General features: G+C 36.0%; 4 protein-coding genes across 13 annotated transcripts; 1 reads left to right on the top strand and 3 right to left on the bottom strand.

Moving 5' to 3' along the window:
* Positions 1 to 289: 289 nt before the first annotated feature.
* On the bottom strand, positions 290 to 7,701 carry LOC7455512 (serine hydroxymethyltransferase 1, mitochondrial). The gene is made up of 16 exons (XM_002315327.4): positions 7,489 to 7,701; positions 7,286 to 7,336; positions 7,117 to 7,203; positions 6,879 to 7,000; positions 6,709 to 6,785; positions 6,340 to 6,464; positions 5,688 to 5,780; positions 4,923 to 5,015; positions 4,610 to 4,807; positions 4,416 to 4,520; positions 3,496 to 3,561; positions 3,257 to 3,334; positions 2,945 to 3,056; positions 2,753 to 2,863; positions 746 to 914; positions 290 to 500 (listed from the first exon to the last, which is right to left on the bottom strand). Exons 1-15 carry the CDS (start codon positions 7,585 to 7,587, stop codon positions 769 to 771), a joined length of 1,563 nt encoding a protein of 520 aa, XP_002315363.4. The 5' UTR covers positions 7,588 to 7,701; the 3' UTR covers positions 290 to 500; positions 746 to 768.
* Positions 7,702 to 10,234: 2,533 nt separating this feature from the next.
* Positions 10,235 to 13,087, top strand: LOC7468476 (uncharacterized). Its single transcript, XM_024609792.2, has 6 exons — positions 10,235 to 10,783; positions 10,916 to 11,035; positions 11,361 to 11,538; positions 11,960 to 12,057; positions 12,487 to 12,548; positions 12,704 to 13,087. The coding sequence occupies exons 1-6, from the start codon at positions 10,289 to 10,291 to the stop codon at positions 12,825 to 12,827; spliced, it is 1,077 nt and encodes a 358-aa protein (XP_024465560.2). The 5' UTR covers positions 10,235 to 10,288; the 3' UTR covers positions 12,828 to 13,087.
* Positions 13,088 to 14,294: 1,207 nt separating this feature from the next.
* LOC7468475 (pyruvate kinase, cytosolic isozyme) lies at positions 14,295 to 17,192 on the bottom strand. Of its 9 annotated transcripts, none has more exons than XM_052456167.1 (5): positions 16,956 to 17,192; positions 16,696 to 16,824; positions 16,351 to 16,630; positions 15,520 to 15,981; positions 14,295 to 15,309 (listed from the first exon to the last, which is right to left on the bottom strand). In XM_052456167.1, exons 3-5 carry the CDS (start codon positions 16,612 to 16,614, stop codon positions 14,497 to 14,499), a joined length of 1,539 nt encoding a protein of 512 aa, XP_052312127.1. In that variant the 5' UTR covers positions 16,615 to 16,630; positions 16,696 to 16,824; positions 16,956 to 17,192; the 3' UTR covers positions 14,295 to 14,496. The 9 variants fall into 9 exon arrangements, with proteins under 9 accessions (XP_052312127.1, XP_052312125.1, XP_052312122.1 ...); XM_052456165.1 differs by having other exon boundaries at positions 16,351 to 16,633; XM_052456162.1 differs by having other exon boundaries at positions 16,696 to 16,765; positions 16,911 to 17,192.
* A 1,668-nt stretch (positions 17,193 to 18,860) lies between these two features.
* On the bottom strand, positions 18,861 to 21,609 carry LOC7455510 (transcription elongation factor SPT4 homolog 2). 2 transcript variants are annotated; one of them, XM_024610025.2, is made up of 5 exons: positions 21,445 to 21,609; positions 21,247 to 21,338; positions 21,050 to 21,105; positions 20,018 to 20,075; positions 18,861 to 19,057 (listed from the first exon to the last, which is right to left on the bottom strand). In XM_024610025.2, the coding sequence occupies exons 1-5, from the start codon at positions 21,532 to 21,534 to the stop codon at positions 19,000 to 19,002; spliced, it is 354 nt and encodes a 117-aa protein (XP_024465793.1). In that variant the 5' UTR covers positions 21,535 to 21,609; the 3' UTR covers positions 18,861 to 18,999. The 2 variants fall into 2 exon arrangements, with proteins under 2 accessions (XP_024465793.1, XP_002315361.1); XM_002315325.4 differs by having other exon boundaries at positions 20,018 to 20,079.
* Between the last annotated feature and the right edge of the window lie 1,032 nt (positions 21,610 to 22,641).

The raw sequence follows: 22,641 nt of genomic DNA on the forward strand, positions 1-22,641 counted from the left end.
TAAGCAACCATTTCTTCTCCATCAGCGAAACGCACTTCACAGTTTGAGGAACCTGTGCGAGGGTGCAATTGCCCGGGTTCGTTGGTTGTCGAGCTGGATTACCTACTTGTATATTCCCAAATTTAGAGCTCAGTCCAAGTTTTTCTAGAACAGTTGAACTAAGGGAACAAAAAAGGACCAGGCAGTAGAAACTCGAAAGCCTGTGGCATCGGTTCCTTATCCTAGGTTTTCTGTTCTCCATCCTTTTGCACTGCAGAAGTGCCCTGGATTGGCAATAAAGTCGTTTGAATATACGAAGACGAAATATCTTTATTGCTTCCTCAGCACTGGTAGCTGTGTGTGCATATATACATCTAATGAAGATACAGATCAAGGTTTGCTGGATTAACAGGTAACAAAAGCACTAAAATTCGCATCTGCATCCTTGATACATGATCCACGAGTTATGCCATCTCCATCCAACTCCATTGAGTAGAAAAACTCTTCTGAAATCTGCCTACCTACTCCACAAAATTGAAGAAGAAGCACACAAGTAAAGATAACATATGGAATAACCAAATACAAGACAGTAAAAAAGACAACCTACATATGCACTGAATGTTAAATTTTCGTCCAGGCGACTCAATTTATTTCAAAGTTAAAACTTAATCTTTGAGCACTGTCTAGCCAAAAAGACAGAAATTAAAGCAGCTTTTTACCCTCCAGAGTTCAGCCTGTCTCCAGTTGTACTAAAGTTATAATATACCTTATGTAGAGATAATTTCTTGCTCAATTCTTGTACTTCATGGTTTCCTTTTCAAATCCAATTGTTGGGAATTGCTTAGCGTACTCTTCCACGTCACGACGGAGTTTTGAAATCTCAGATTGAAAGTGAGGAGCAGACTGCGTAGCCAAGAAATCCTTCAACTTCGTCCCTGGTTCACAAAAATTAGTGGCAAGTGATGCCAGTGTCTGTTTGTTAATATAACATGTAGATAATTGGATTGGTTATATGTGATATTATATTATATTATTATATTTATATAGATATATATTTATTATTAATATTTATTTAATTTATTTTTAATATTTATATAATATTAGATTTATGAATCTAAATCATACTTTTAAAATTCACCCAGCCAGGCGGGCCGAGTTTATGAAAAAATAGAGGTAGTTAAAAACCCGGTTGACCTAACGGGTTGACTCAATGACCTGGTTGACCGGGCAAAACTCGGTCAAAAACCCGGCTGCAACCCGTTGATTATTTTTTATTTTTTACCAAAACGACGTCGTTTTGATTTAAAAAAAATGTGGTTGACTAGGTCAAAACCCGTGACCTGGGCCTTGGGTCGGGTCGACCACCGAGCTGGGTTTAAAAACATTGATCAAAAGTAATGATAAAGTCTATGTGACAAAAATGCTTTGCAAAAAGAATTATAAAACTGCTATAATTATGAGATTCTTATAACATCAAAATATTGTTCCTAAAATATTCCTAATCGATGCTCTCTTAAATACTGAAAATTTATTAGAGCTGTAAAGATTGATATATATTATATATTCTTTTCCTTATGAAATGAATCAACTGTTCTCATAAGTTGTGATATAAAAAAATACTTAAAACTAATATGTGGATGTTTGTCATAAGATATATACATTAAACTAACCCGCATAAGAATTTCATATAGAGAGATCACATATATCTATGAAAAGGCTCATGTGACGATTGTATAAGTAATTTTTAGACTTGAAATCACCAAGTTATCTTATATCAGAGCATGTTATGCCTTGATCCTATTATATGTTATCTCAATCGAGGTAATGAAGGGATAGATAATGGGTATAACATGAACTATATGAAGGTACTTGAGCGATAAAAAGAAGATTGATGACTTTAGGTGAATTAGAAAAAATGTTATATCTATTCTCAAATAGTATTAACCAAGAAATTCTTGAGTAAGATGGAATGAGATTTAAAAAAAGTTTTAAATCTTATTCAAACGATTAATAACTATTATGTAGAGAATATACATGATTTAACATGACATATATATTTCATACTTTAATGTTAAATAAGAATATTATTGATGAAAGGATAATAATTATATTGAGAAACCGGCCACTAAAAAGTTAAGTCAAACCATCAATGAGTTTTTTAATATTTAGGGGATTATGATAATTACTAGACAATACATCTAATCTTTCAAATATAAATTAATCAATTGTTAAATTGATAATAAATTAAATTATTTAATTCTATTTAATTAAAATTAAAATTTATATTTGAACCAATATATTAGGAACCTAATGAGTCACATACATTAAGAATTATTAGTCAGAAATTAAACTATGATGATTTAATTAAATATGACTTGATTAAAATATATTTTAGAAATTAAGGATTATAATATAATTTATACAATGGTTATATTTTTAGACTTAAAAAAATCAAATAAGAACTTGATTGAGTTAATTTCTAAAATTGCCCTGAATTAATATATAGATATTATTCAGACAACAAATTGATTTTTTTTTAATTTATAGGGTTTTTTAAATTTTTTTTATAAATAATAAACTAATTTTTATGGGGTTATTATATAAAATAAAAGGCTAGCTTTATTCAAAACCCAATAACAATTTTATTTTATTGTTTTTTACTGTGTATGATATTCAGAACCGATCAATTAGATGGCCAAGAATTACCAAGAGCAGTAACGAGATGTAAAGAAGCTTTGGGAGAATGCAACAAAGATACTGGAGAGGTACAAACCTTTGGTTTCAGCCTTGATCTTCACTGCCAACTTCACAGCGGCATCAAAGAAATCTGCCACCTTAGCAAAATCCTCTTCAACGAATCCCCTAGAAGTAAGAGCCGGCGTTCCTGAAGTGCAATTGTGTTTATCAAGAAAAGTCGCTGTAAATAAAATCAAAGCACATTGTCATGTCAAGTAAAGGCCCTTACCCATCCTGATGCCACCGGGAACCATGGCAGACACATCTCCAGGAACAGTGTTTTTGTTTGCAGCAATGTGAACAGATTCAAGCACCTTTTCAACTCTGGAGCCATCTATACCCTGCACAAAACAAATTTTCGGGAAAAAAGAGATGAAAAGAGAAGGAAGCACCGTTTTTCATGTTTAAAACTCAAATAAATCCACGACTAATGGCCTGTTGGCGCAGGTAGTTTCGTCTTAATACACTTTTTACCACTTGGGCTAATTCACCAGGAACTTCTTTCAAGTGGTCAAACAAGATAGATTAAACATCCTCATACCTTGTTCTTCAAATTCACCAAAACTAAATGGTTCTCAGTTCCTCCAGAAACAAGTTCGTAGCCTTTCTCAACTAAACTCTGCAAAATCAGTAACGTCCCAAGCAATTAAAATACTGAAGTTAACCTGTTAGACCTACAGTCTGATGAGAAAAAAGGCTAAATAATTCAAAATTTCCATTTGTTTGAGTGAGAGAAAGTTGTTATATGCTGCCTTTTTGCCATGTCTCATAATCTGATACCTGGGCAAATTTTGCACAATTACTTAGAACTTGCTCTTGATACGCTTTGTACTCTACAGTTGTAGCCTGCATGTATAGAGTAAGGATATATTAGAATAGCTTTTAAATAGAAATGAAAAGGTACTAATAAATTACCTGAATGACAATTGCTTCAAGGGAGTAGAAAAGAGCCGCAGTAAGCATAGACCTTGGCTTTCTTTATCCCTCCCTCCCTCTCTATTTCTTCTTCGTTATTTTTGGTAAAACAAGGGGCCAGAAACCCAGAAAACAAACTTAACACGACACAAATGTGGGGTAACAGAGACCTACAATCTTTATCAAGCAAAACACCTAGCTCATCTAGAGGAGAATCTAGGAGACTTGGTCTCACGCCACCGCCAATACTGGCTAATTAAAGCATTTGCACAACGGTTCCCTTCGCAGAAAATATGCTCTTGGTGGCATAGACCTTAGTTTTAACATTATAAAAACTAGGAAGGGCCATAGTGAAAAATCATTTTCCTCCAGACTACCTCTTACATCTGCCTAGTTGTATTGTACCAACCAGTATCAAAAACTTCGAAAACCTGCCTAGTGCTTACTGTGCACCTCAGAGGCCAACAGCTACAAGCATAATTCATCACCTCATCAAGGTGCATCCTCCCTTATACTTGTCAATATTAAAGAATGCTTGATATCCTATAAGCTTCAAGAAAATTAATGGCCTACATAGGGATATATAAGAGTGCTGAATTCAGTCGATTGGGCACTGCAACTGTTTCTAACATGTAAAGCATTCCAGGAGGATTTTGGGGTGAGTGAGGGATTTAATTTAACTCAACGTGCAGGTCACCAAAACGGAACCTAAGAGAAATGGGTGACTATTATTTCACCAGGAAGGAATTTAGAACTGATGGGAACTATCTTAGAAGCACACTGACCTGTTTCAAAGCAACTGCTAAACCAGCAATTGTGTGGTTGTGTGGACCACCTTGAAGCCCAGGAAAGACAGCTTGATTGATTTTGTCCTCGTAGTCATAAAACACCTTTAGGAAGAGGGCAAAAGACATCTTAGTTCCACTTCAAAGACACGAAAATGTAATCATGAAGTGTGATTTTTCAGTTAGTGTCTCACTTCTTTCCCTTGTTTGTTAACCTCTTTTAACCCCTTCCTGAAGAAAATCATTGCCCCACGTGGCCCGCGAAGTGACTTGTGAGTTGTGGTAGTCACTATATCTGCATACTCAAAAGGTGACGGGATGACATCAGCTGCAACCAATCCACTAATGTGTGCCATATCTGCCAACAGTGTAGCTTTTTGTTTGTCGCAAACCTGTTAGAGATCAACATAGTCTTAAATCCTATAAACCACCAAATGAGCTTACATAGGAAGAAACTCTGATCCATAAATTTGTTTACTGTATTGGTATTAATCTAAAGGATGTTACCTTGCGAATGCGTGCATAATCATATAGTCGTGCGTAAGCACTAGCACCAGCTACTATTAATTTTGGTCTGAAAAGAGTGGCACTTTTCTCCAGCTGAAATATCATAATTTTCACATCAGACATTCATTCCGTGTCACCTAGATAGATATACGCATGGATAAAATACATGCAATCAAATATGTAGGGGGGAAAAGGTCTTAGTGATGCATAAAATAGTTCTGCATTGCTTGTTTTATATACACATGAAATCTTCATATTTATTTGATATTTATCACAGCTGTTTGCAAAGACTGGTTCCAAGATTTTCTATGCATGTGGGGTTCAGAAACGGAGAAAAGTTTTAATCCGACGACACCATCTAGAAGCAGGAAACAGAGATCAATAAAGTCTACCCTGATTATTTCAATTTCAGGATAGATTTTTGTGAAGCTGAAAGACAATCTTCACAGCTAAAGTATATTTAACTATTAAAAAAGAACATGATCATGGATTCATCATGTCTAGTGGTAGATGGTACCTATCATTCTGACTTCTAACTTATATCAACAAGCATACGTCATGACATTATTGAGTTGAGTAGAGTAGAGAAAACAACGATGCTTCGAAGCCCCCTAAAAATAACCATTACTGGGAAATTATAATAAGATATATATCCAGTTTAGAATTAGGTTGGACAACAATGTGCTGTTTACTTTCAACAACAACTTCTAGTCTTCCATGATTTTCTACAAAAAATCAGTATATAACAAAGAGAGAATAAGGTACCTGATCATAGTCAATATAGCCAGTGCTCTCATTCAATCTGTATGGCATTGTCTCAAAAAATATTGACACTGCAGATATTTTTTTGGTGTCTGTCTGCAAAATAGGAAAAGAAACAATGATATTGTTGTCCTTTTAATTAACCAGAAACGTGGCCCTGATAAATTCAGTTCAGTGGAATCAATCGCCGTGTATTTGTTAGCTATCATGCCGAGTATGCATTGATACATATAGACTATATGATCTGTTAAAGAAGAGCTCAAAATCTAAACCCAGCAAAGCAAGCAACAAGAATGACCACTTGAACTCCCATTTAATATTATTCTTGGAAATGAAAGAGAAAATTACAAAATTCTTTCTTTCTCTTTCCTTTTCTTCATAGTTAAATCAAACCATCTGGAAGAAAGATGGGAATAAAATGTGATTAAATTTCCCGTTTAATTGCATAGCACTGGCAGAATGCATTTCTGCTGCTAAGTTGGGGCTGGCTTCCATCTATGGAAAGCGCAGTCAAGATGCTAGAGGATCTAAATTATAAAAGGTTCAATAATCTGAAAATACAAGCTTAAATAGGAAATTTACAATATAATAACAGGGGAACATGCTTTTGGATAAGAAAAGTGAAAAGGGAAGAAAAGAAAGAACATCGAAGCACCTGATAGCCATGAGAAAGATGGCCTCCATGAGGAAGATCAAGTGCCATGATTCTTTCATGAGGCTTTAACAATGCAGTGTAGACTTGAAAATTAGCTGGAGATCCAGATAGAGATTGCACGTTCACTGCAGCCAGCATAAAAGGGAATGCATTCACAAAAGCTCGATCATAAGAGAGAAAAAAGGGGGAAAGGGAGGTGAAATTAAGTAGATAAAATTTCATACAAGACGAAGTATTGATTCGGCAAAAATCAACTCAGCTCAACCAGAACGTACGGACTAGTAAAAATAAATATACGAAAAGAAAACAGAAAGCATTAGCTAGTTTTAAGTTTCGCGCAATGATCGTACATAAAGCAGTTGTATGTACCTCCCCATTTAGCAGGATCCAGGCGAAATGCTTCCAGAGCACGCTTCTGACATAAGGATTCTGCCATGTCAATATACCTGGAAAGATAAGAAAGTAAAGAGCAAATTAAAACGAAAATATCGAGATGATCATGAGCAGATCAGAGATAGGATAATCAGGAATTGACGTACTCGTTTCCACCATAGTATCTTGCACCAGGGTATCCTTCACTGTACTTGTTGGTCATGACAGAACCCACAGCTTGCATCACTGATACCGAAGTGAAGTTCTCTGAGGGTATAAGCTCAAGCCCCTTTTCACACAATTATTTTACAAGATATATAATCACGACTAAAATAAACATCGATTCATAAAAATAAAATTAACATGTTAATTATTGAGTTTAGTTTTATGTAGCAAGTGAGGTACCTTCCATTGCCTAGCTTTCTCGAGCTCAATAATATCAGCAACCTGAGGATCAACAGCCTCTAAGGGTGCATTCAGCTGCTTTGGCCACTGTTGCAATTAAATATGAACAGCTTAATTAACTCATAATAATTAAAAGATATATATAATCATACGTAAGAGGTAATCTTACGCTGACACCAGGTTTCTCCTTCTCATATACAGCTTCGTTTGGCAAAGAAGACTGCAAAAAACAGAACCAAACATTTCAATTTTCTTTTGATCAGCTACACTAAACTAAATTAAGTGGACCGTTTCGTTGCCTGTTCGGTTCTTAATTAATTTTAGAAAAGATTCATAAATTAGAAGAGGAGGAGGAGGAGGCAGAAAGAGAACCATATAATAGAGGGAGGTGGCTTTGAAGAGACCAGGGCGAAGGGGCTTGTCAAAGGAAGAGGAGAGACGGCGAAGGGCCATGGTCATTGCCACTGCCATTTCTGGTTCTTTAATTAATGAATGTGAAGCTAGCAAGTGATTTCTTTTTCTTTGGAGTTTTGATGTTCCTCTGTGAGTCTGTGTCCTCTCCTCTCCTCTCCTCTCCCCTTGGTGACGTGGTTCGTTAATATTAATAATAGAGACATTCTTCTGTTATCACTTATCACTTCATCGCCACTTGTTCACCTAGTGTGTGTCTCAAATCTCAACTCCTATCCATGCCATTCGCTCCCTTCTAATGGACCCCACTTACCCCTCTCTCATTTATTTATTTATGTAATATTAACAATAGTAATAAATAAAATAAATAAATCCTCATGAAACTAATAACTCATCAAATACTTGAAATTAAATTATTAAATTATAAAAGAAAACAAATGAAGTGCAAGTACCTAGTCGTGTACCAACCCAACACCATGGATTTCTATTTTTATTTTAGAGTTGTTTAAAAAATTTGTACAATCTTCTTCTTTCTTTTTTGAATTTAACCCAAGCAATGTACGGGGCTTTATTATTATAACGGTAATAGTTGTTTTTTTAAGTGTTTTTTATTTAAAAATATATTAAAATAATATATTTTTTATTTTTTAAAATTTATTTTTAATATCAACCTATTAAAATAATATAAAAATTAACACTCTCAACAAATTAATTTAAATAAAAAAATTATTTCTTCTTAAAAATATTCTTACATTTAAAAAAACAAATAACACCTTAATTATTAATAAAGGAAACTTAGAGTAACAGTGCAGAATAAATAAACAACAACATATATGGATGTATGGTATTCATGTTAATGTTATTATGCTTCGAGGTGCAAATTTTTAGGGCTACCTAGGAAAAAACTCACAAAGCTTTAATTTGAGAATATCAATTATACCAAGCTGAATTCAAAATAATTAAGATCACTTAATTCAGGAAATAAATGACCACGTCCAAAAGCACCGCATGCAGATTATCTAACCGCTATATATATATATATATATATATGCCCTTCAAGTAATTAAACTGTATATCATGGTATATTATTTATTTAACCATGCATCATAATAAACCCGGCCACCCTAGCTCGTCACAGGCTGACGACTCATGTTTATCTCATGTGTTTAATTTATAGTAATTGATCATAAGTTGAAAAGAAATTGATCATGTGATTAAGTTTATGCAATGCATACATGATCAGTAGGATGCAACAAAAAAGAAAAAGAAAAATTCAGCTCATAAAGTAAATGCAAACGTGTAAGAGAATTGCTGCATCCCAACACCAAAATTTTAATTGCTTGCAATGTTTGTACAAGCTTGTAATATCTAAATTTTATCTTAAAATATTTGTTAATTAATTTTGTAAGATCAAATATTTTAAACTGCTGATATTTTACATGAAGATACTAGACACATGAAACTAGATTTTGATAATTTTTCATGCCAAATGGAGTTTGAGAATATATTGTTTCATAGGGTTAAAGTTACTAAAAAAATCTTGTCAACTCTACCAGACTAAACATTTGTATACTATTTGGGACATATCTAAAGTTACATGTGAAATTTTGTTGTGATTCAAGTTGGGCTGAAAACTAGACTTTTCAAGATTCCTAACTATATATGGTAGGCTCAATAATTCATCCAGACGATAGAAAACAATGTATTTGAAGTCATGACTGAAAATCTGCTAAGAATATACGAAAATTAAATATTCGAGCTACATTGTGGAATTTGGCACAAATACTTTGTTTTTATTATCCTATTTTTTTATTTAATGTTGAATAAATTTTTTTTAAATTTGGGATTTTGTCATTAAACATTATTTAGAGGTTTATTTTATTATTAAATTTATGATTGTTGGTTACTAATTTAGCCCCATTTAGCTTGCAATCCAAAATTAATGGGTCTATTACAGCTAGTTATAAGAGATTGTATTATGTTTTTTAGCTAAAAATTTCAGCAGCAAGTTGGAAAATAAATATGAGTTTTTTTTTTATTTGTTTATTGTAAAACAATATTTCTTTACAAGGATAAAAATCACAAACCAACTTATCAAAAATTAACTAGTTTTGTGCCATCATTCACATATTTAGAGTTCTTAAATAGTCATTTTTTGATCAAGTTTTTTTTTAATACATTTGATTTTTGAATACAGGTTGCCTTTGAATTAAGGTTTTATCAAACCTGATTTTTAATTTTTCAAGTTATTATCTATTTTGCTAGAGGTTGCTCAGCAAGAGGTTTGCATCACTAGTTTTCAAAGGAAAATTTCTCTTTTCTGCTGGACAGACATCAAATATATTATATAAACAAAGGAGTATATAAATTATGAACTCCATCTAGATAAACATTCACTAATTCAGTGTTGATAATGGAATGAAAAGACCTTGTTAAATTAAATTCAAGCAAATTACATAAGTGATCTTGTATCTCTATCAATTTTCATTTTATTTCTTACTGAAATATAAATTTTATCTGAACAGAGAAAGGATGTGAAAAATATATATAACGAGATAAAAAAGCCCAAAGGAAGTGAGTAATAGAGCGAGCAGTGCAGCCCATTGCGACAGAAGCGCGTGAGAGCCATTGGGCCCATGGCCTACGCCTTCCTTTGCTGTCTGCTCTGATTATTAAAACCCACAAACCAAACAGAAACCCACACTGCCCGGAATCACCTACATCCCCCAACTCAGTCTTGCATCTTTCCTTCGCTTATGTTATGGCTTTCCTTGCCACTGCCACTGCCACTGCTTCCTCTTCCTGTTCTCAACGCCTAGGAAGTCCCAAACTACCCCATCCCTTGCCTTCTATCTCTAGGCGCACGCCTTCTTTTCCTCTCGTTTCGTTTCCAAACTCTATATCTCTGCACGCACAAAGGGCCGGAGCAAGAGTAGTTGGTGTTGTGGCGGCCGCTGCTGCTGACGGGAAGAGCAGTTCCAATGCAATCCAAAAGGACAAGAATGGTAAAAAGGAAGAGGAGGAAGAAGAGACGATAGAGGTGGAGGAGGAATTGCCTTGGATTCAAGAGAAAGCTTTGGACCTGGTAGAATTCACAGGGTCTGTCACCCAAGCAATTCCAGGTCCCAGAGTGGGCCAGAGCTCCTTGCCTTGGATTCTCGCTCTTCCTCTCGCTTATGCTGGTATTACTTTCGTTATTGCCTTTGTTAAGACCGTCAAGAAGTTTGGGTCTCCCAGATACAAGCGCAAGAAACTGGTTGCTTCCTTTTTTTTCTTTTTTGTTCTTCTTTTTTCTTTTTTTTGCATTTTCCTAGCAATAATTCCTTATTTTACTACTTATGAGGTGCTTATGATTATTCCAATTTTGACCATACTTATTTCATTTCAGGTCAACAAAAATGCTATGCTGTGCAAATCCATTGATGAATTGTTTCAGAAAGGAGGAGGAGGAGAAGTAGGAGCAGATGCATCCCAACAACATGCAGCTCTCGAAGGAATGGAAAAAAGGGTGTGACTCACATAACCCACAACTTAAAAGTTTTTTTCATGGATCATACTTTAACTGCAAAAGGTTTTACATTTGTAATGAGCTCAGGTTTTCATTGCATTTGCATTTGAAAGTGATATAGTTTCGTTGTTTAAAGCCATGGAAATGTCTCATCTTGAATTAACTTGGTCCAATTTAAAGGGTTTTTTTTTTTCTCCAATAGAATTTTTGTTCTTGCTAGAGGTCTGTCTGCTGATGGTTCATTCTTTATCCTCTACCATAATAATTTGGTGCATCTTCTCCACTATCATTTTGGTTTTGATGGCAATTGCTAATTCATATCCAGACAGGTTTTACCATGGTGGATATTGTGCGCAAGTACATTCGTTATGCTTTGAATGAGAAACCATTTAATCCGGAACTAGTTGCCAACTTAATCCAGCTCAGGCAAGCTTCGATGTTGGATGACTCCCAGGTTGCTGAAATTTTGAATGATATCTCAAGACGAATTGTTCGGGAGAAAGGTAGTTCTTTATGGCATCACTTATTCATCCTGGAAATTCTTTAGGTCGAACATCGAATTATGATCCCTGTTCTGCTCTTGATTTCATTTGTAAGGATCTTCGAGTTCATTCGGTAGTTGCTCGCTTGAGGCTTGATTGAGTATAAGGATGTAAAAACATGTTAAGCATGCTGAAATGTTAATAAGAGCTGTTCATGTTTCGACTTCTTTACTCTCCACAATTGGTTCTGGGTTCTTTCAATTTTTATTTGAGTGTGAGGGGGTTGTTGGAGTAGGGGATGGGGGTGGGATTGTAATGTGCATGTTGTGTCCAAAGATATAGGTAGTTTTTACCAATTATCCTAAAAAGGAACAAAGAAAATGATAGTTAGGTTAAAAAGACCTAATTTTCAGTGCTCTGATTTTGTTTTCTGTGCTTTCAGGCCCAGTTGTCATGAATATGTCAGGGTATTCTGAAAAGGGATTTAAGAGAAAACTTGCAGTGCAGGCCCTTTTTGGCAAGGTCTTCTATTTGTCTGAGGTGAGCGGTTGAACAGTTAGCTGTTAATAGCTTTCGCTAGCTTATATTTTTATTTCAGATTTCATCGTGTTGTTTTTCTTACTTATAGAAGGACACAGCTGTTCCTTTTTTCTTCTCCATCTTTACTGCTTTTTTGAATTATTGCATCTAATCTGCCGAACTTTTAGAAGTGATTCATGAGATCATGGAAATAACATAATTCATATTACCTTAGTTGCCTCAAGACATTCATTTGCTTGTGGCTCTTGGATTGTCAGCACTGATTAGTTCATTCCAGCCCCCAATAAGAGAGATGGATCTGTTGAAATGAACTCTATCGGTTGCCTCAAGAGCTTTATTGTACTTGAAACTAAGAGATGGAATTGTTTTTATTTGGCTGCTAACTAAATTTATTGAACTGGTTGTGTTTTTGTTTTGCTTTTGGACCAGCTGCCAGAGTTCTGTTCAAGGGACAGCTCCTTAGTCGTGAAGGAAATATTTGGGGTTGCAGAGTATGCTTTTCATTCACGAACTTTTACTATCCATTTGATTATTTTGTAGAAAGTTGAAAATGATGGGAAGAGTTGTATTTGAGCATTTCCATTATCCATGGTCTGTTCATTGTGAAAACAAATGAACACTAACAGCTTTTTTTCGTTCTTAACAGTGAAGATGCTGACAAACTTCGTTTGCACACTCTTTCTGAAGCTGGTGATATGGATTCACTTGAGAAGATGGTTGATGGTTCAGATTCAGAAGATTCCAACGAGAGAACATCGAATGCTCCTTGATTTGCATTAGCAGACATAGAGAGTTAGTTGCAGAGAGAAGTAAGATTCCGGGAAGTATAAGAGGGGATTTGCATTAGTTAAGTAGTTGTAACCAAGATTGTCTATGTATTAGTGGTTTTACTTGATTATCATGTAAACCAAATTTTGATGGCACAAAAAATCCTTGTTTTCGTTGAAAAGTGCATTTGATATTGTGCAGGAGGTTGTTGCAGACAAAATTTTATGCGGTTGAAATATGGATGGAGTATTGATTGATGAAATCTGAATCATTATGATTCTGAACCTTAGTCATGGTTTGTTTTTGCGGGAGAACTCGAGCAATTCCGCCATCAATGAGAAGCTATCTCTTTCTCTGACTGTGGTATAAGACAATGGGCTGATTATCGTTGGTTTTCTTTGTTTATTTTTTTCCCCATGAAAAAGCCATTTGCAGTTACTAGAAGCTATAAGATGGGATCATTATGCTTATAATTCTGAGGAAAACGAGTGCAAGTTCGTAGAACAGGTAATGCTTCGCAGTTGAGAATGCACGATGTGTCAGAAATCATCGATCAAGGGAGAACATTCTGCCAACTGGTTATGCTGTGCATCCTTAGACCGCGCTTATCTTTTATTAGCTGTGTCTCTGAGGACAAGTGATAGAACGCCATTCTTCTTCTCTTCTTTTGGTTCATTAGAGGCTCTCGATGCCTGGAAATAATCAACATGGTAATTCATTTTCTTTTTTCCATTTTTATCCTTTTTATTCTGGCAAGAGCTAGTCGTCACAAGTGTATGAAGGGGCGCGGCGCTGCTTGTTATTTTATATGCTAAGCCACTATCAGCAAATAAAAACCCGATCAAGAAAGGCTCGCCTGGTAGACGGTGATCAAGAATTAGGATGCCCCCCTCGTCCAGGCATGAACCTAACTCGAGGAATGCAGACCTGCCATTCTCCTATTAGAAGAACAAACACTACTTTATTTCCTAATCAGTTTCTAAGGCCTCGGGCATCAACTTAATTGTTGGAGGATCATCCACCCAACCAGAAGAACTTGTTTTGCAGCTACTTAAACTACCTTCTACTTCTTCAATCAACTCCAATTTAACTCTGCAAAGGGCCACATCGTCCTTTTTTTAGTTTTACGTCTTCAACAAAATTCAATAGTCAAAGGAGGATTCTGCTTTGATCCAAAATTGGCAGGAAGAGCCAGCGTGGAGAACAATACCAAATGCCGGGCATGAGCTTAAGTGGTATTCTTTTGCCTTTCCTTCTTGCACATTACATGATAATTGCTGTGTAAACGAATTAAAAAAGCCTTACCTCGGTGGTGTAACTGTCTTTATTAGTGGTGAAGTCATTTAGTGTGGCGCGGTAACCAAAGGACTTGGGATGTCATTTCCGAATTCTGCTGGAAGATGTGTTATCGCTTCCTCCAAATCATAATCTTGAGCATGTACTGCTCAACAATATGCAACGAGGTAGTCTTTATAAGAAAGTTGAAGGGCTCTGCTTCTTATTTTATATATGCTACCAACCTAATCTAAACGGAGATAAGAGTACCACCTAACATGACTCAGGCAAGATAAAAGGAAATAATCCAATTCTCCAATAACCGTTCACACGAAGCATGAGCATAAGAGATACTATGTCTGGCCATGTCTAAGGCACTTTGTTGCACACACCTGCTCATTTCACTATGCATATTTTAATAACAGAGGCAGCTCCAATGCGATGAAGTGCAACAACCGCATCACCAGGCTTGCACAACCCCCTCGCTGTTGCTGACTTGAGAGCAGCTTCCAAAATCACCTCTGTAGATTCTGCATCTGTGGCCTTGGCTGATCCTTCTGCCAAAAGGGGAATCAAGCCCCTATATATCAGACTATGCCTTGCAGGGGTCTCATCACTACATGCCCAGTCAAATGAATCAGTAGTCAGTACGGGAACAACCACGGAAAGGATTGGGACAGCTGGCCGGTACTTGGCAACCAATTTGGCTGTGGTTCCGCCACGTGTCAACACCACAATGAGCTTTGCTTTGGCCTTGTTAGCAGTACGTACAGCCGAGGATGCGAGACTCTCCAATGGGCTCATAGGAAGTGGAATTGATCTTATCATATCCTTGAAGATGGCACCATAGTCAAGGGAGGATTCCGCTTCAATACAAATTCGACGCATTATCTTGACTGCAAGCTCTGGATAGGCCCCGGCTGCACTCTCTCCGCTGAGCATAACACAGTCAGTGCCATCGAGGACAGCGTTAGCAACATCAGTCGCTTCCGCACGGGTTGGCCTAGGAGACTTGATCATAGACTCGAGCATCTGAGTAGCAGTTACAACAGGCTTGCCAACAAGATTGCACTTGTATATCATCATCTTTTGTGCTAGGAAAATCTTCTCAACTGGAATCTCCATTCCAAGATCACCACGAGCAACCATGAAGGAGTCAGTCTCACGCAAGATCTCATCGAAGTTAATTACTCCCTCCTGGTTCTCAACCTAACAAAACCAAAGGAATCAAATTATTTATTATTTGATTGAAATAAGAAAAAAAAACAAGAAGCATGATAAAGAAACGATTATATCAGCTAATATCCTGGACATGGAGATGCTGAGATGCAGTTGTGGGAATATAAGCTCGATGATGCCTCCCGCACATGCATGCGCTCTGTTATGAACTCAAACAGAATACAAAAGAGGGCATTCCACCTTTGACATTAACTGTATGTGCTTGGCATGGGGCCCAAGAACCTTGCGCACATGAACAAGGTCGGAACCCTTGCGTACAAAAGAAAGGGCAATCATATCAATGTTGTTGGGAACACCCCATTCCAAAATGTCTTCCTCATCCTTCTCTGTCAATGTGGGAAGATCCACAACAACGCCAGGAAGATTAACATTTTTTCTCTCGCCAAGCACTGCAGTGTTCTCACAACGGCACCTGACAGTTCCAGCCTGGGGATCACAAGATAAGACAGTGAGGGTGATGGTGCCATCTGCACACAATATGGTATTCCCAGGCTTGACATCCACAGGCAGTTTTTTGTAGCTCATGGAGATCGTGTCTGTGTCACCCTTGATGCTGTAATCAGTAGTGATGGTGATTTCCTGACCTTCCTTCAGCTGAATAGGTTTTCCATCTTTCAGGAAACCGGTACGAATCTCAGGTCCCTAAGACAAAAGGTTATGGAGGTACATAAACATGTGTTTGCGAGTACAAAGAAGAAGAAAGACAGGACAAATAAGTGCTCTGCTTAATCAGGTGCAAATGCTTCATTATCTGTCCAAAAAAAGGGACTTGGATATCGATCTCATCAAGAGAGAAACTGATGTGATTGTAGATGCCTAATTGACAAGGAAAAATGCATCATCAACAGCGTATAATACAGATTTGAAAGGCAGGCAGAGAGTGGTAGATGGATGGATGGATGGAAGAATTACGGTGATTAAGATTAGCAGTAATAAAATAAAAATAAAAATTGAGGTTAATAGTAGGAGTAATTAATGGGGAGAGTGGGAGATGGAAAAAAGAGTAGAGACCTTGGTATCGAGCATGACAGCAGAGAGGATGTTGGTGTTTTGCATAGCAATCCTGAGATTGTTCAAGGTCTCCTGGTGGTACTCGTGGGTGCCATGGGAGAAATTGAAGCGAGCAACGTTCATGCCAGCTCTGAGAAGCTTCTCGAGCATGGGGACGGATCGAGAAGCAGGTCCCAGAGTGCAAACGATCTTAGTCTTGGGGACACGCCCCTCTTCATCATCCAGGTGCTCCTTTAGGAGTCCTTCTATGTCTATGTTGGCCATTTGATTTTTACTTTAACTTCTGCCACAAAAACAAATTAATATTTGTATATTTCTATCATAAAAAAAAAGACATTTATCTACCTATCTATCCATGTATGCAAGTAGATCAATTATCATCCATTCATTCGGTGTTTGAAACCGGCAGATCCAACTGAAGATGAAGAAGAAGAAGAAGAAGAGATGATTGATTGATTGAGCTTCAACAACTTACTGTGAGAGAACAAGAAGGAAATTAATTAATTATGAATATGAAATCAGAAGAAGAAGGAAAGGACAAGAAATGGCGGTAATTTTACCCAATTCAAGTGCTGGGGGTAGCTGGTGCTGCCCGTTTCGTTTACCCAATTCAAGTGCTGGGGGTAGCTGGTGCTGCCCGTTTCGTTTACCCAATTCAAGTGCTGGGGGTAGCTGCTGCTGCTGCTGCTGCTGCTGCTGCTGCTGCCCGTTTCTTCTCCTGTCTCTGTCCCTCTCTATATGTTATCATGTAAGTATTTGCTTATAAAAATCTAAAATCCGAGACGGTGGTTGCTCTGTCTCTCTCTAATCTCTATTATTCTAGTGGTTATGAAATGACGCTTGTTGCTGCTTGTGCTTGCACTCGTGCTGCTGACGCACAAGAAGCACAACTGAACCACCTGAAACACGAGAGACTTCAGTTATTACTTTATTACAGTCAGATCATTGAACATTTAATTTAAATTAATTTTTCTTCTTCTTTATTTTTATCCAATGAAGACATGCATATCAGCATATACCATTACCACGCAACGGAACATTCCACATTCCCCCTTTTATTCCTTCCTCTTCATTTAGTGGACTATTATTTTTCTTTTATTTTCTTTTTTCTTGGTTCATTTTTTTAAAAAAAAAAAAACCTACAGAACAGTCCTACACCGCAGTCTAGTACACGCAAGATGATGGATCAGCGATTCATGAATTATTTTCAGACTCTAAAATTTTTGTAGTGAAATAATATAGCTTCGAGATTATTAAATATGCTTAACTCACGGGTAACAATTGTTATCTACAATATTCTTAGATAGTAAAATAGAATGATATAAGAAAAGAAGAAAGAGGAAAAAATACATGAAAATAAAGAAAGAAATCTTGAAAACACATCAAAACTACGATGATAACAACATTAATATCATTAAAAAGATTTTGATAAGATAAATTCAATGACATCAAAAAATATCACAAACAGTGAATAAATTGGATCTATCAAGTCGTTCAAATATTTCGAGATTTATTTTTTTTTAAACGACTTATATAGCTCACTTTAATCATAGTTAAAAATATTATTGGATTTATTTCATCAAAATTTTTCTAACAAAACTAATAATATCGTGATGAGAATTTTAACATGTTTTGAAAGTTTTTTCTTTTATTTTATTTTTAATTTATGAAGAGAGATGAGAGAGAACAAAAATAAATAAAGAAATCACCAACATCATTGTCGGAGAGATTTACTAGACAAATTCAATGGCACAATGATTAGAGTAAACCACACCAGTCATTCAAAAACAAGTGATTTCTAATATTTTTGGACAGCTCATGTACAGTACAGTTATAATTGGTAACCTTTCCTGGTGTTTTTTATTATCTCCTCGAAAACATGAAGCAAAGCAAACATCCACGTGGTAGATTTTGATTTGGGTGAAGATATTAAGCATCTTGGAATGGGCTTAGGCATTCATATGTTACTTGTCTTTTTGGTGACTGGTAAAGCTCCCTCTTGTGTTAACACTTTATGATAACCGGCTACGCCACGACCCATCTCTCTATTGAAAGAAACCTAGCCCAAAGACAAATCGCACTATAAATCTCTCGCATGGGCCTGACTATTAACCCAATAATGCTTATTCTCTAGAAATTCGTAGCAGCTTCTTTTAAGATCCACAAAAAGATTGTATTATTATATTATAATATTGGTTATTTTTTAAAATAATTTTTGTTTAAGAATATATTAAAATAATTTTTTATTAATTTTTAAAATTTATTTTTGACTGAGCTTTTAATCTGAAAATACAAAAAAAATAATATTATTTTAAAGTAAAAAAAATAAAAATTAATTTTTTTCAAAAGCAGGAGAGAAGATTCCGTTTCCAGTTCTGAACAAAATCTCTCGAAATCCATTTTTCCCTCACACCAAACTATCACTCCATCAGCAGTGCTGACTGCTGAGCGCTTTTTGTCAGGAAAAAAAAAAGGAAGAAGAAGAAAAGAGGGTCCCAAACAGCAGCATCAGTGAAAAAACAATGAGACTATTAGCAACTAAGAAAGCAGTGTAACACTAGTGCAAGAAGTCTTATGGATCTAAGAACTAACACAAAAAGTTCTTTGTCTGAGATATTACAGTGTGATAAGCAGGTTAACTTCAGTTGGTCATTTTTTATACACGTTTTGGTGGAATGTAGGGCACACGCTCATCTTCACATAAATTCTGCAAGGAGGCCAGCATAAGGGTTAGTCCAGATGGAGCGGAATATAAAAATCAGATATAAACAAATCATTGGGTGCAGCATACACCCACTAGCACAGGTAACGATTTTACAGTGGTGCTACATTCCAGTCTTGATGTGCACATTATGCAAGAAGATCCATAGCATTCCAGCTAAAAAGAGGAAAAGAATTCAAAGATAGAAGTTTCTGTGGTAAATTCTCTTCTTCAGCTATAAAGTATTGGCGGCACTAAAGGTGAATCTTTGACCTATATCTCAGCATAACTCACAAAAATCCTATGACCGATCCAATGGATATAGTGAAAAGTCTATTTTTTCTTTCATAATCCCAGTTGGGGGAATGAATGCATCATCAGCTTTTACCTTCAGGTAGCACGAGAAACAAAAATACTGCCAGATACAACTTTCAACTAAGAAGATGAGGAGGAAAGAATGAAAGTTCAGCTGCTCATTGTCTGGGAAAATACAATTAAACATGCACCAGATGGCATGACTAGTAAAATATAGGATTAAATGGTGCAAGCAGCATGCTTTCAAATTGGCACAAAGCTTAGCCATGATAGAGCATACAGTGAACCCTTTTACAAATTTCAACCTCCAAACATATATACAACATGAACTCCCAAACATGTATACAATGTGAGAGGTCTCAATGAAGTTTTGCACATTCCAGCAACTAAGAGTGGCGAGTGGTAATATTTCACACTGACATAAAACACTTTTTATAACTAACATAGTATCAACACAGAAATTTTCCACAAACAGCCAATGTGGGTGGATAAATTGAGCACGTCATTAGCATGCAAATGTAGCACGAAGTTTATGGTACTTTATCTTAACTGGAAACAGTTACTGTTGATTAACTAAGATGCAAAATTGATGTGTATATTTATCAAGCTTAAACAAAGCATCTATAATGTACTTGGTATGATGAATTATACCTGTAAGTCCTCTGGAAGTGCCTCTGAAACAGCAAGTGTATAACAACCAGGTACAAATCTTCCTGAAACAGGTTTAAAAGAATCAAGCAAAAAGAACCAATTTTCTAATAACATATTCAAATCTAGAACAGTAGATGGACAAAAATCTTTACAAAGAAAAAAAGAATCTACAGAATCTAAGAAGGAGAAATATATTGAGGTACTAAAGTATCAATGACAATATTGCGTGTCAAACCATCCCTTGGAAAGAACATGAATTGCGTGCATAGGCATGCTTCTACATCTAGATACCTGATCAATCTAATCCTAGTAATGGAATGCCCCCAAAATGTCCATGGTGATGAGGGAAGATCAATTAGGAGAATTTTAAAAGCAGAAAAGGAAATGAATTGGACTATAGTAGTATCAACTGAACAATGTTCAGAATATCAAAATTCCCAAAATCCTTCACTTGTATGAATATGCAGAACCTGTTGCACCACTAAAGACACTTCAACTAATAGTTTATCTGTGCTACACCTTGACACAAGTGGTGTTTGATAAGGAGCCTTAACCATCCTAACAATTCTCAAACCACACCAACTGAATTGCCCTTCATTAAATAAAAAAAGCTTCACCCCACACTCAATATGTGTTGGAATCAACGTGTGAATACCATAGGAAAGGAGCATCATGACAACTTACGCCTAGAGAAAAGATTTCTTGTGATAATTATTCAAATGAGTTAGTGAATCAGATTGTGACTAAAGAGAGAATCACCCTCGAATCTCCTTGCATGGTTTTAACTTTCTACCATCTAAGCAACTAACTTTATAACATCTACGCAAGTCTGGAAGAATACTACTTGGCCTCAATCCTATAACTATTCAGAATTATGTCCTTGGAAGGTTGGAAACAGCTCCGAAAATTCACATAAGCTAACACAACAAACAAGTCAAAAAAGAAAAGAAAAGAAAAAACTGGGGATCGGAAAGTATCTGAAAGCAGAAACAAAAAGGAAGAAAGAGAGTCGGAGATTATTGTTTAACATACCAATTCTCAACCAGCGAGCAGCCCAGCTTCTACTCGGATCCATAACAGAAATTATCCTGCAATAATGTTAGAAAAAGTAAGGCATGAAATAGGATGAGAAGAGAAGAAATTACAAAAATAGAGAAAAATAATTATTGGAAGAAGGAATTGTTGTTGAGATAATAGAAAAGGAAGAGAAAGGAGGATGATTAGCCTACCCGGTAAAGTTAGGAGTTGTGCAATCAACGACACGCTCATGATCTTCGTCCATCTTAAAAAAGGGACAATTCTCGCATCCCGACTCTCTGAACTGCACATTTTTATTTTTAATATTTTACCGATAAATAATAAGTCCAGAACCCTAATGAGCAACAATCTGTACAAAGAAGGAGAAGAGCGAAAAACAAGAAGAGAACCTGGTCGTAAGTTTTGACAAGGCGGCAACGAAGACAAGCTCTGAGCTCATGTCCAAAGCTCGTCGGGATTTGGGCTGCTGCACTTCCCATTCTATTCTTCTCTGCTTCTCTGGTGTGAGTTGTGAGTAGAGAGGGGAGAAAGAACGAAAAAAGAAAAGAAATAAAAAAACAGTTGCGGGGATAAGAAGACGAAACATGTCGTCCATCAAAACGCGAAAGACACGTCGTCCATCTTCTAAAGCCTGCGTCGCACCTATGCATTACTGCTCTTTAATTCATTTTGGGTCTGCAATTCAATTGGCCTGGATTCGAAAGCCCGCTTCAGCACTTGACTGGTGCCAACCCCCAGACCACATAGGATCCGCTGATAATCAAAGTGTGCGAGTCCTTTGGTGGTGATGCAAAGGTAAGGGTTCTTTTGCAAGGAAATAAAGATGACAGTGGATTTTTGCAAATAAGAAAATAAGGATGATTATGGATATTCACACATAGATTTTTATTTTATTAATAGTCATACTCTATCTATCAAGTTTTATCTGATTCAGATATTCATTATCTATTAAATAATATTTATCATTTGAAATGAATTAAAATTATAATATATATTTGAAGTATATATACAAATATGAAATTGCTGGATTATAAATAACATACAATCATACATTCTATGTCAATATTAGAGCATGTGTAAATTATATGAAGTTCTAAGAAATATAAATATTCTACGTGTGTGTGTCTCAAGATGAATTTGGAATAAAAATTGACTACCTAGTCTTTAATAAAAAAAATTTATATTTTTTTTAGGGGTAACCTTGCAAATAAAGAAAATACTCTCTGGTAAGGGTTTTTTTTTTAATTTCTATCATTATAGATTAGTGTTCAAGGGTGTTATTATAATTATTATATGTTAAATATCATTTAAAAAATTATTGGCGCGTGCATTGCATATATCAGCATATGGGTGGCTTTCAAGCTATTAAAAGGACACGTATGGAGCTATCCAGCCACCAAATAATGCCTTATAAAGATCATAACACTCTATACATGATGGTATGACGTGTTTTTTTAAAATTCATAGTGGTTTGTCGTCGACGATCATTTTTTTAATTTTTCTTCTATCTCTCCTACTCGAGTCTTGCACTGGCCCCTACAAAATTTAAAGACAACCCCTTCAATATTTCTCCATTGATATTCAGT

Source organism: Populus trichocarpa, chromosome 10, assembly GCF_000002775.5.
Source record: "Populus trichocarpa isolate Nisqually-1 chromosome 10, P.trichocarpa_v4.1, whole genome shotgun sequence".
NCBI classification, from domain to species: domain Eukaryota; kingdom Viridiplantae; phylum Streptophyta; class Magnoliopsida; order Malpighiales; family Salicaceae; genus Populus; species Populus trichocarpa.